Genomic DNA, 13625 nt, shown 5'->3' with positions numbered 1-13625 from the left:
GTGAATTTAAAAGTTCTGTTTTATGCTCTTTTGACTGCTCATTTCTCATGAAACATAGTTTCCTAAATTAAAGATTTAAATTTAAAAATATAGAAAGCTTTACTACTAAAGCAATACTCTGGGACAAAAATATGGTAAAAATATACCCAGTCACTGCTCCTGCTATTTCATCTAAAACAGGGGTCGGGAACCAATGGCTCGCGAGCCAGACGTGGCTCTTTTGATGGCTGCATATGGCTCGCAGACAAATCTTTAATAAAAAAATAATGTTAAAAATATAAAACATTCTCATATATTACAATCCATTCATTTTCTACCGCTCATCCTCATGGTTGCGGGTGGCTGGAGCCAATCACAGCTGTCCTCTGGGACAACACCAAATTTTTATTGGATAATGCTTAATGTACATGGGTCGTTGTATGGCTCTCACGGAATTACATTTTAAAATATGTGGCGTTCATGGCTCTCTCAGCCAAAAAGATTCCTGACCCCTGATCTAAAACCTATAGTTGTCTAACATAATAATTTACATATCTTCAATTAAAAGTATGCATATTAAAATAAAATTTTAGTAAGGAATCTAAATGATTTAACCAGCCAGAAAATTTTTTTTTACTAATATGTTAAATGAACAAGTACATAAAACCATAGCATACTAGAGCCAAAGGACACTTTAAAGATTTGGTTAAACTTCTTTAAAGGGTTTAAAAGCTATTGAGTCATCAGAAGTTTCAATTAATGAAACTGTGTAAGCTTACTCTGCTTACACTTAGCAGAACTTGATTTTTAATTGTCAGAGTACACTTTTTGGTCATTGTAACCAGCTGCAGTATACAATTGTTCAAAGAACAGACTATTCAGAAATGAGAAAATGCACAGAATCTTGAGTCTTTCATCAGCTGTAAATGGCCTTCTAACATCTCACCTTAGTTTAAACTTCCTAGTGAATTTTCTACAAATGTACATAGTTTAGCCAGCTGAATTTTAAAATTTAGAAGTACACTCTCTAGCCTGATGGTGGCGCAGTGGATAGAGAATCAACCTGGGACACTGAGGTCCCGGGTTCGATATCCCAAAGTCTCCAGCATAAGCATGGGCCCATCAGGCTTGAGCGTAGGCTTACCAGCTTGAGCATCGGGTCACCAGCTAGAGTGCAGGATCATCGACATGATCCAAAGGTTTCTGGCTTGAACCTTCAGGTCAAGGCTCATATGAGAAGCAATTAATGAATAACTAAAGTGATGCAACTATGAGTTGAGTTGATGCTTCTCATCTCTCTCCCTTCTTGTCTCTCTTTCACTAAAAAATAAAAAATTTTAAGGTATACTCTCAGCCCTGGCTGGGTGGTTCAGTGGATAGAACACTGTCTTGGTACATGAAGGTCACAGCTTGAACTTTGGTTAGAGCACATACAAGAAGCAACCAGTGCCTGACCAGGTGGTGGCGCAGTGGATAGAGTGTCGGACTGGGATGCGGAAGGACCCAGGTTCGAGACCCCAAGGGCGCCAGCTTGAGCGCGGGCTCATCTGGCTTGAGCAAAGAGCTCACCAGCTTGGACCCAAGGTCGCTGGCTCCAGCAGGGGGTTACTTGGTCTGCTGAAGGCCCACGGTCAAGGCCAATGTGAGAAAGCAATCAATGAACAAATAAGTCACAACGCGCAACGAGAAACGGATGATTGATGCTTCTCATCTCTCTCCATTCCTGTCTGTCTGTCCCTGTCTATCTCTGTCTCTGTAAAAAAAAAAAAAAAAAAAAAAGAAAAAAAAAAAAAAGAAGCAACCAGTGAATGCACAACTAAATGGAACAAGTGGAACAACAAGTTGATGCTTCTTTCCTTCTCTCTATCATCAATAAAAAAATTTTAAAAATAATAAATAAAGTACACACTTTTTTTTTTAAATTTAAGTGAGAGGAGGGGAGATAAGACTCCTGCATGTGCCCCAACCAGTATCCACCCAGCGACCTGTTTGGGCTGATCCTCACAACTGAGCTATTTTTAGCTCCTGAGGCAGAGGCTCCACGGAGCCATTCTCAGGGCCAGGACCAATGCACTCAAATCAATTGAGCCATGGCTGTGGGAGGAGAAGAGAAAGACATAGAGAAAGAGAAGGGGAAGAGGGAAGGGAAAGGTTGGGGAAGCAGACGGTTGCTTCTCCTGTGTACCCTGACCAGGAATCGAACCTGGGCCAGCCCGATGCTCTACCACCAAACCAACTAGCCAGGGCCTAAAAAACACTCTTAAAAAAAAGCCCAGTCCCTAAGTTTAAAAAAATAAAAGGTTGGCATATAGTTTTAAGGCAGTGTTTATTAAACTAAAGGTCCATAATTTTAAGGGAGTTGAAGGTTTTTTTTTAACATCTTGAGTCTAGTCAGAGAATAATTAAAATAAATTATTTGTTTAGATTGGGATTTCACAGATTAGTTCTATGTTTAAGAAAATAAGGTAAAGAGCCTGACCAGGCAGTGGTACAGTAGATAAAGCACCGGCTAGGGATGCAGAGGGCCGGGTTCAAAAAACCCCGAGGTCACTGGCTTGAGTGTGGACTCATCCAACTTGAGTATGGGCTCACCAGCTTGAGCACAGGGTCGCTGGCTTGAACATGGGACCACAGACATGACCCCATGGCTGCTGGCTTGAGCCCAAAGTTGCTGGCTTTAGCAAGGGGGTACTGGTTCAGTTGGAGCCTGTTACCTGGTCAAGGCACATATAAGAAAGCAATCAATGAAAAACTAAGGTGCTGCAATGAACTGATGCTTCTCATCTCTCTCCCTTCCTGTCTGCCTGTCCCTATCTGTCCCTCTCTCTGTCTCTCACTAAAACACACACACACACAAAATATGAGGTAAGGAAAAGATAAATAACATTTCCTTTGAGAGAGTCAATCAGTGGTTCTAAATGAATAGTCTCTAGACCAGCAGTATCAGCATTACCTGGAACCCTGCTAGGTATGCAGCACTACAAAATCAGAAACTCAGGAGATGGAGCCCAGAAATCTGTTTTACCAAGTCCCCCAAGTAATTTTGATTTGAGAACCACTGGTTTAATTAATCAGAATAGAGAAGAAAGTATATTTTTAGGGCACAACCAGTGTAGAAATAAAGAGTATACATTTCTCTGGAATATACTTTGAGGTCTGTCTTAGAAATCTGAATGTGGAAACCAGAGACAAAATAATAAACTCTAATAGTAGGCATGTCTATATTATTATATAATCTACATAACTAATAGAATATTTTATATATTATATATACATAAAACAGAATATATATCAAACTATGTTCTCATCTTGATAACTTTATTAGTGAAAAACAATATAATTTACATTTAAAGTCTTAATTATATTTGCTTTTTACTCAAAGTCAATTGCTGAGCAGATTTTATCATTAAACCTATAAGAAAATCATACTAGAAATTATTATTTTATTTTAAAGCTAAGGAAATAGAAGCTTAAATAGGCTAAGTGATTTTCATAAGTATACATGGCTGTTGAGTAGCTAGAGTTCAAATGCAAAATTTCTGAAATCGAGATAAGGATTGCTCCTTATATTGTGCAGTATCATATTATAAAAGATTTTTCCAGTATTTTAAATTGTGGTAGAACACATAAAAATTTAGTTTTGTGTTTTAAAACAAAATTATAAAAAGAAAAAAGTATTAATATAAGAAAATATTCACAGATACTTGCACTCTACACTAGAAAAATCAAGACATTAATTTATTTTCTCAGACAACTTCTGTCCTTTGAATTCAGCAGGTAGCCTGTAGAGAACTTTTTCAGGGTAAGGGTAAAAATCTTTGTGCTCCTTCATATTTCTCACTAATTAAGTCTCAAAAAATATGCCTTTAAATGACGAACTATAAAATTCTAAAATAAATACGGCAAAGATGACAAATACGCTGGTAAGTGCAACAACAAGCACAGTAGAAACGCTTAACAAATACAGAAAAGTTTACTGAAAAGCAGAAATAAGTGCCAAGCTATTTCTACAACAGACCAGCCTAGACATTCTCTCCCTTTGCTACCTCAATGGTTAAAGGTACTCTTTAAAAATCTATTCCTGGCTTCTGATAATATACTCTTGACAGAAAGTTCTAGCAGGAAATGCACTTGGCAGCTAGCTCACTCAATCAGAGAGCTTATCTATCTAATCTTAAAAGACTTTAGTAAGCATGCACACATCCTTTTCCAGTGGTTCTTAAATTTCCTCTCCACCAAAATGACCTGCATTAGGGTTTGAGGACTTCCTCTACTGCTCGATTGCAGAGACTATTAAAATAATTACTAAACTCAATCTAGAAGTGATTTTTATATTATGGCCCAGTGTGGATTCTGCATTAGAAATAATGTTTAATAAAAGCCATTCTCCATTGTAATGTTGTATGTCAACTATACCCCCTCCCAAAAAGCTATTCTTTTTATTGAATAAATGTGCTGTACCTTCATTTTATTTAACAGGTCTCTTAATGATGGATAATTAGAAAAGCGTGTCACATTTATTTTTATATTCTTCATGCCTTTTTAAGGAAAAAGTTATCAGAAAATTGTAATAAAATTTAAGATGAGCTTAAAGTTAAGCCCTGGTGTTATGTGAGTTTTGCTGATAAACATATTGTTTTCAAATTTTGAATAAAATCTCAGTTCCTAGAGAGCATGTATTCTGTGTACTTCTAAATACTAATTTACCTCCTTTTTGTAAATTCATTAATATGGACTGATTTCCAAGATTAAGTGTAAAACAAAACAAGGTACAGAATAGTGCATATACTTATTTCTGTAAGACAGAGGAGAAAACCCCCATTATATATATCATCATTTGTTGTATGTGGAAAATTTCTATAGAATGATATTTAAGAAACTAGTAATGCTGGCTGTACCCAGGGAGGGAAAGGGGGCAGTGGAGGATAAAGATGGGAGGGAGTCTTTTCACTAGTTCCTTTGCCTTTTGAATCACTGTACCATGTCCAACTATTATTTACTCAAGAAAGATGGAATGAAAAAACTTCTTTTGATATTCTCTCCACTGTATGGCTAATTCATAATATTTTAAGCTCATTACTTCTTTGCCAGCATTATATTATCAATATATAACAACATTTTATCAAATCAATACCCACTTAGCAGTGGGTCCCTAAGCTACATGGCTTCTATATGCTTTTATTTATGGCAGCCTCTAAAAGGACATTAAAATGAAATTGCCTGCAGATTCTAAAACTGTCCCATTGAAAGAAAGCTGAGATCTAAGTGGTTTCAAAATAGACCATAGGAGAAACCCAATGTTCTAGTTAATATTTTTCCTCAATTTAAAATGTCTTATTTCTGCCGTGGCTGGATGGCTTAGCATCCTCCTTAAGCACAGAGGTTGCCGGTTCGATCCCGGTCAGGGCACATACAGGAACAGCTTGATGTTCCTATCTCTCTTCTGCTCTCTCCCTTCCTTTCTATAAAACCAATAAAATAAATATATATTTTTAAAAAGTCTTATTTCTTAGATGAGGTTTTATGTCAACTATAATAGTCACATTTCTGATTATTAAGATCTACTACTTCACTCTCCAAAGCATTATTAGGATATACAAGTATGATTTATAAAATTAACTCAAAAAATATTAGGTGCAGGCCCTGGCCTGTTAGCTTAGTGGTAGAGCATTGGCCCAGTGTGTGGAAGTCCTGGGTTTGATTCCTAGTCAGGACACACAGAAGAGACCATCTGCTTCTCCATTCTTCCCCCTTCTCTCTCTTCTCCTACAGCCATGGCTCAAATGGGTCAAGCAAGTTGGCCCCAGGCGCTAAGGAGGGCTTCATGGCCTCACCTCAGGTGCTTAAACAGCTTGATTGCCAAGCAACAGAGCAGCCCCAGGTGAGCTAAGCATCACCTGGTAGGGAAGCTTGCCAGGTGGATACCAGTCAGAGTGCATGTGGGAGTCTGTCTGCCTCCCCGCCTACCCACCTCTCAATTTAAAAAATGAAAAAAAGTAAAGAAAAAAATAGTAGGTACATGTTCTTTTTCCTGCATAAAACAAAGAGAATAAAACTGAGACAAGTACATCCACACTCCTACCTTCAAAAATCTCTCACTGGTCAACAGTGCGACTTGCTTTTCTGCAGCCTGCTTTTCCACGTACCTAAAATGTTTACCGCACCATACACAAAAAGAGAAAATTACATATTCTAAATATATGAATAGCATGTAGGCGAAAACAACCATCTAGATTGGTGGTCACATTCTTTCTTTTCTTCTCAAAAATAAATTCAAGATGACAGGCAAGGTTTAATGGTCATTTTTAACTCCTTAAGTCAGCCACAGTTCACAGTCGGGGGGTGGTGTCTAATCATAAACAACTGAAACTACAGAAATAGAAAATATTATTTTATAAAATAACTCTGGAGTAGCTGTAAATTATATCTCCTTATAAAAATAATTTTCTTTATACCAAATTTTCAAATCCAACAATGAAATCTCACAAAAACAAAAGGGCTTTAATTTGCTCTAAAAAAATTAAAAGGTTATTTTTCCTTTTTCCTCTTCAAAAATAACTAGATCTGAGATCCCTTAATTTGCCCCAAACTCTATTTTAAGGTATGTTAAATATGTCATCCTTTTTACCTCCTAAATGATGGAAGACGTCGAATGTTTTCACATTGACTATCTGATAAAAAATTTAGTCTTCTCTTGGCTTCTGGGAGATCACAGCACAGAACACTGAGGGGCTGGGAATAGAAATGCTCTAATAGAGAAAGCTGAAAAAATAAAGATTCAATATATTTGTTATATTTTGACAGTAAACCTTCTGCCCTATGTCTGCTCAATTTTAAGGTGTTTTTTAAACAGCAGAAGTACTCATGACATTACACTTCGTAATGTCACATTATCACTGCAAAACAATACATAAATGGCTATATACCTTTAATATTTTAAGGTTCTATTTTGTGGAGGTCAGAATATTATAATCTAGAAGTATAAACTAAAAGAAACAAATACAAATAAATAAATTAGCTATTTGAAAAAGCAACTCACAATAAAAGAACAGTAAATGTGGTAAGGATGGGACTGAGGTGTGACCTAACATTCTAACTGATGTCCAAAAACTTGTAAGAAAATACCAAGCTAAAGTCAGTGTAAAAACTAGTCTGCTAAATAAATAAAAATGTTTCAATGGTAGAAGCTTTGCCTACTGATAAAAAACAAAAAGATGATTTAATAAAATTTATCTTTTAAAATTCAGTTTTACTTTATGGAGGAAAAAATAGTACAGTATCTAATAGATACAAGTATTGTAGTAACTAGAATGCTATAGTCTGTCTACACAGTATAAGGGAGAATTATTTTCCAGATTCTACCATAACAGGAAAGATCTATATTATTACGTTCCCCAAAGGTTAAAAACTTGGACTCTAAGCATTTTTTTTATGACAAATTTGGTTTTTCCATATACCTTGATACTGGAGAGACAGTTCACTACATAGTAGACAAAACACATTCTGATCATTGCAAAATAGCACTCTCCATCACAAATTAATAAGTCAACATGCTAGTTTATATATTACTCTTAAGGTATTTGAGCATGACCCCTCGTTGGTAAATGGATAATGAATTTCTGAGCCTGTAGAGCTGAGGACCAGATACTCAAGGCTAGAGGAAATATTCCAAAATAGTCCATTCTAAATTCAACAGAAGACATATATTAGCCATTACATACCACTACAATGTTTTATGTGGAAGAAGAGTACATATGGAAATACTTTATAATCATCTAGGTACTCCCTAAACATACAGTATTATCATATTACACTTTTGTACTAAAGGTTACTAATACATAGGTTTCAATCAATTTGACAACTGGCATGTGTTCACAGTGACTACATTTTGCTAAGGATTTTATAGTTGACGAGAAGGAAATAGTATGTTTTAAATACCTGAAGAATGGGGTCCACTTTTAATTTAGAACAGATGTTCTGAAGCTAGGTTCATGAATTATTTTCCTGCAATTCATGAAACTTTAGTGAAAATGCACTCCCAATATATAAGAATAAATAGAAGTAAACACACACAGATGTGCAGGGGACAGACTCTGACCCACAGCCTACTTTATATGGCCCAGAATTATTATTTTTTATTTCTTTAAAGGGTTAAGAAAAAAAAGAAAACAAAGAATATGTAACAGTGACCCTATGTAATATGCAAAGAGAAAAATATTTAATATCTGGTCTTTTACAAAAAAGTTTGCTGGCCCTTTATATATAATATTTCCTAAGTAGGAAGTTCACAAGCTTTCACCAGATTCTTCTAAAAAGGTACCTTTTGCTCCCCACATCGCCACGTTAAGAATGTCCGGACTGGAGGGAGGCCTTTTTCCATTTTCTTATTCAATTAATATATTCACTATACTACTTTTGCTGGAAGGCAAATGGTAGAACCTAGAATAATATAACTTGAATTTATTTATTCTAATTTGCCATTTAAATTATCACACTAGTCAGTTTAAAATAACATGCAAATTATTTAGAATCAGCTTGTGAATGTTTAAACTCATTAGTGTCTTCATACCTGAAGTCCTTTTATAAAGTTCTGAATTGAGAAATCATAGTACAAAAAGATGTTGGTCAGAATCTGTAACACTTTTTCACTTAATTTAAAGGGAAACTCAGTTGTAAGAAGTAGCTGAAAGAGATAAATGGGGAGGGGCAAGACACACTCCTTATTAGTTTTTATAAATATCAACTGTAAATAATGAGGCAAAGAATGAGACTATGACACAGTAATTATGAAAGCTATAATAGCTAGGTTTTTTAAGTCAAACATCAACTAAAATTTTGAATTAATTTACACAACAGTAATAACAAAAAGAAGCTATTCATACTACATGTTCAGAATCAAAGAAGTTCATTATTTCCTATTCAACCCTAATTTAAAAAAATACTGTCTGTCTGACCTGGGATGGCGCAGTGAATAAAGCATCTACCTGGAATGCTGAGGTTGCTTGTGCGAAACTCCGGGCTTGCCCAGTCAAGGCACAAAAGAGAAGCAACTATAATACTACGAGTTGATGCTTCCCACTCCTTCCCTCCTTCCTCTTTCTCATCTAAAAATCAATAATTCGCCTGACCAGGCAGTGGCGCAGTGGATAGAGTGTTGGACTGGGATGTGGAGGACCCAGGTTTGAGACCCTGAGGTCGCCAGCTTGAGCGCGGGCTCATCTGGCTTGAGCAAAGCTCACCAGCTTGGACCCAAGGTCTCTGGCTAGAGCAAGTGGTTTCTCGGTCTGCTGAAGGCCCGTGGTCAAGGCACATATGAGAAAGCAATCAATGAACAACTAAGATGTCCCAACAAAAAACTAATGATTGATGCTTCTCATCTCTCTCCATTCCTGTCTGTCTGTCCCTGTCTATCCCTCTCTCTCTCTCTGTCTCTGTAAAACAAAAACCAATACATATAATAAATAAAAATCAATAATTCTTTTTTTAAAATACTTTCTATCGATTAAATAACCCCTTCTCTCACCAGAAGCCACTGAAGAAGCTGCAGGCTTTGGCAATTCTTGTTATCTGATTTCTTTTTCACCCCTACTGCTACATATTAATAAACAGTACACTTCATGTACTATTAAATGAGAAACCCAAAATTAACAGATGTCTATTTAAAAACTATAGAACAGGCCTGACCAGGCGGTGGTGCAGTGGATAGAGCATCAGACTGGGATGCGGAGGACCCAGGTTTGAGACACCGAGGTTGCCAGCTTAAGCGCGGGCTCATCTGGTTTGAGCAAGGCTCACCAGCTTGAGCCCAAGGTCGCTGGCTTGAGCAAGGGGTTACTCGGTCTGCTGTAGCCCCCTGACCAAGGCACATATAAGAAATCAGTCAATGAACAATGAAGAATTGATGTTTCTCATCTCTCTCCCTTCCTGTCTGTCTGTCCCTCTCTCTCTCTGTTTCTGCCACAAAAATATAAAAATAAAATAAATAAAACTATAGAACAGTTGAATTTGTATTATTCAGCTAATTTTCAATGGCCTATAATTAAGATTTTACATCTGAAAATGAAGTCATAGTAGGCTTTTTAAACAGAAGCATGGTTATAGAAGGCTAACTGAACTTGTCTATAACCATGCAATTTTAAATATTATAGTTGGAAACCTTTTCCCTAAAGTGTTAGTAAACCAATAGATAAACCCATCATGAGGAAAAAATGTAGAAGTGGTTAGTAAAAAAATGGAAGGTTGTCATCATCTTACTTTACACAAGCAATATAAAGAGTACCTTAGAGCAGCTGAGTCTAGGTAAAACTGGTGGAAAGTCAATACTAAAGAATGGTATCACTATTTAAGTAGAAACATAGAGCTATGTATGGTTTGGGAAAACATTAGTATTTACTTTCAGTCAAATCAGCCTGACAGTAAAGAGTCCACTAGAAACTTCAAATCATTTAATATTAAAATAAGTAAAAACATTATTGTTTACCAGGAAGTCATCACATACTGTAAAAAATTTATTTTAAAAACCAATTATTTTCCATTGAATAATAACTGACTGATATCAATAAATATTCTTTTGATATTTTATATTTGATCTATAGAGGTAATACTATACCACTATAAAAATCACTAAATAAAAATATTAAAATATGTTAAAAAATATGTTCAATATACTCTGAAGAGATGTAAAAATTTATCATTCACATTTCTATTTATAATCTATTCTTGGTAATTTCCTTTTCAACTTATTTCATTAGTAAATTTTTTACTTTTTACCTTATCAAGTACCGTAGTCAGATGCTCCTTGCAAGACAAAGATTGGAATATTTCTATACACAATAGAGATGATACTGCATGAGGAAGCAACCGATGAATGATAACAGGCGATGTAGCGATTCCAAAAATGAGTATTAGTGGAAATTCATGTAGGTGTTGACTAGTTTAAAAAAAAAAAACACACAAAAGTGCTATTTCTTTAGCAAATATATTTCAGTACATCATATTTCAAAATATGACCTTTATTTTTATGCCTATTTTATAAGACACTGGTAAGGAGTATCATTCTAGATGCTAAAATTTGCTAGGTCACTCATTTTCCTCTGCTAGAGTAACATAACATATAAATAGTTATTTCCAAGACATTCTAGCTCTGGAATCAATCTATTAGTAGTTCCTTTCATTTTATCACTAAGAACACAGAGGTCCAGAGAGATCAAGTGCCTCCCCCTATGGTTACATAATCTCAAGTGTTAGAAGAGGTGTTAGATACCATTCAATTTAACCTTTCACCCAAATTTTGAGTCTTACCTATATATAGTCTTCCTCAGTTAGTTATCAGCCTATGCTTTAAGTGTTCACTGACATGAAGCTCATTAATTTTCAAGGTAACATCCTATTTATGGACATTTCTAACAGATACTATGCCACCCAGCCGTAATAGCTAAGGACTAAAAAACTTTTCTTACACATATGTAAGACATAGTTTAAATGGACATTACTAAAAAATGTTACAACCTTTTCTTGCACTCTTAACTCAAACTTGTTGAACTTGATTGAGCATTACTAGTAGGAACACAAATGACTTCCACAGGGTAAAACAGTACTTTCCTTGAGAGCTACTGAGGTAGTCCATGGCTGATGATTCTGCTTACTCCCTCCTGTTAGCTATTGTTTTTTGCATTCTAGCTGTATACAGTTCTACCTTCATAGGAGTAAAAAGTGCCTGGACTCTGTTTAGGTTCTTTTTCTTTACTTCTGATTGTAAAAATAGTCACAAGTCTGAGCTCTAAAAAAGTAGAGCTTTTCTAGTCTGTACTCTGTATTTTTCCAGCAATGTTAAGCAATATAGTATGAGCAGTAAGAAAAGTCTTAGGCTCTAGAAACCTTAGTTTCAATGGGAGAAAAAAAAAACACTATCAAAATAGAAATAATAAGTATATTAGTAAATTATAACACAATATAGTTTTAAGGCAAATGAAGCCATAACTATTAAGCAAATTAACATGTAGAAGACAAAATAAATTATATATTTAAAAATGTAGCATGGGTAAGGCATGTTTCTGGATTTTAAAATAGTTACTTCAATTCTGAATCTCACAGAATTGCCTTAAAGACTCAATTAGATCATGGAAGTAGATTCTCTCTAGAAATATTATATAAAATCTTATTTAGAAAACATTCTTACTTAGTAGCACTAACTCAAAGTGGATAGGTAACATAAAATAAGACCTGACAAAAATATCTCAATCTGTAGTAGTTTGTACATTTAATGGGGCACGTAAGAGAAAATCCTGGTGAAAGAAACTATATTCTATACTGCCTTGTCATGCTAATTTAAAGATGGCTCACTTTGCTCTGGCCAGACAGCCAAAGTTGTAGGTTTGGTCAAGACACTTGCATGGACAGATCAATGTTTCTATCTCTCCCTCGCCTTTCCTCTCTCTCTAAAATCAATAAATAATTAAAATAAATAAATACATACATAAAAATGGCTAACTTTTGTCTTTTGATTCACATTCTTTGGTCAAAAAGAAAATAAAATCTAATAGGTCTCTGAATATTCAATTATAAGGAATTTGAAATCATCTTGGTTTCCATCCATTTCATATTAAAGATTACATTGGCCATTTGTTTTCTCTGAACAAGGTTGTGTTTTCAGGTAAATATTATAAGTTTCCCTAATAAATTTTTGCACAGAAAAACAAGTCATACATCATTTACCTGCTGATAATTATGAAGTCTTGAAGTACTTTTGTGGTGAAGCTTTCCATGTCCTTTAAGATAAGCACTACAGGAGGAGATTGGCATGGGCTAGAAGTCCTCTTTTTCCCTGGTCTTTCTGGGTCTGTCTTCTTTCAAGACATTGTGGAAAGAAGTTAAAGTAGCCTTACCAACAAAATAATGCTACACATGTAGATCTATCTTCCTTTACATTTCATAGTAACTGGGTTGTTGTTTTTTTTAATTTCTCCAACATAATAAACAGAAACTCATTCCAACAATTATTAGCAGAATCTTTCTGTCTGGCATGGGAATAATAATCAAGAAGAAAAAGGTTCAATAAAATCTCTTGCTTCAATGAAATATTTTTATTTTCTGCTATCTGAAAAAAATGACAAAAAAGCATGGGAAATACAGACATTCTCTATAACATTGACTTTTCTGCTGGTAGAATGTCGTATTTTGCTTTGCTTTAAGGTGAGAACTAGTAATTTTAATTAAAAAGCACAATTAATAACACTGCTCTGATACCGTGAAATTTCAAGTTGAAAAGCATCTTAAATATCATCTAATCCAATACCAATCTTTTAAATTACATGTAGCATTTGATTTCTACAAAGTCTAAAATTTTGAATCAAATTAATATACAATTGTAAGCATTAGATCCAGTTTAATACCTACACCTTGCAAAAGGAAACTTCATTTATGATGACTTCTGCCAATATATTCATAAAAAAAAAAATCACTACACTATTTTCCCCATACTATCTGGCTACACAGCAACATAAACTAAAGCTGTGGTTTTATGGTACAATTACCCATGAATCACCTAGGTTATTCATTTTCACCAGAGACTGACATGGCAGAATGAAACTTCTTTTTATTTAGCTGTTTGTTGAATATAGTCTACTTAGAGAGCATTTACTCCCCAA

At 35.1% G+C, this 13625-nt stretch overlaps 1 protein-coding gene across 4 annotated transcripts in view; it reads right to left on the bottom strand.

The window, feature by feature from the left end:
* Positions 1-13625, bottom strand: part of ORC3 (origin recognition complex subunit 3) — a 67317-nt gene that overhangs the window by 37374 nt on the left and 16318 nt on the right. For 3 of the 4 annotated variants that reach the window (XM_066254240.1, XM_066254241.1, XM_066254243.1), the window contains 5 exons: positions 12694-12824; positions 10750-10909; positions 8549-8662; positions 6608-6741; positions 6062-6125 (listed from right to left, as the gene is read on the bottom strand). In XM_066254240.1, coding sequence (XP_066110337.1) covers positions 6062-6125; positions 6608-6741; positions 8549-8662; positions 10750-10909; positions 12694-12824 — 603 coding nt within the window. The remainder of the gene's footprint in view (positions 1-6061; positions 6126-6607; positions 6742-8548; positions 8663-10749; positions 10910-12693; positions 12825-13625) is intronic. The other variant, XM_066254242.1, reaches the window with a different exon arrangement.

This window comes from Saccopteryx bilineata, chromosome 1 (genome assembly GCF_036850765.1).
Source record: "Saccopteryx bilineata isolate mSacBil1 chromosome 1, mSacBil1_pri_phased_curated, whole genome shotgun sequence".
NCBI lineage: Eukaryota > Metazoa > Chordata > Mammalia > Chiroptera > Emballonuridae > Saccopteryx > Saccopteryx bilineata.
The sequence above is the reverse complement of the archived record's forward strand: the minus strand, read 5'-3'. Positions and strand labels throughout refer to the sequence as shown.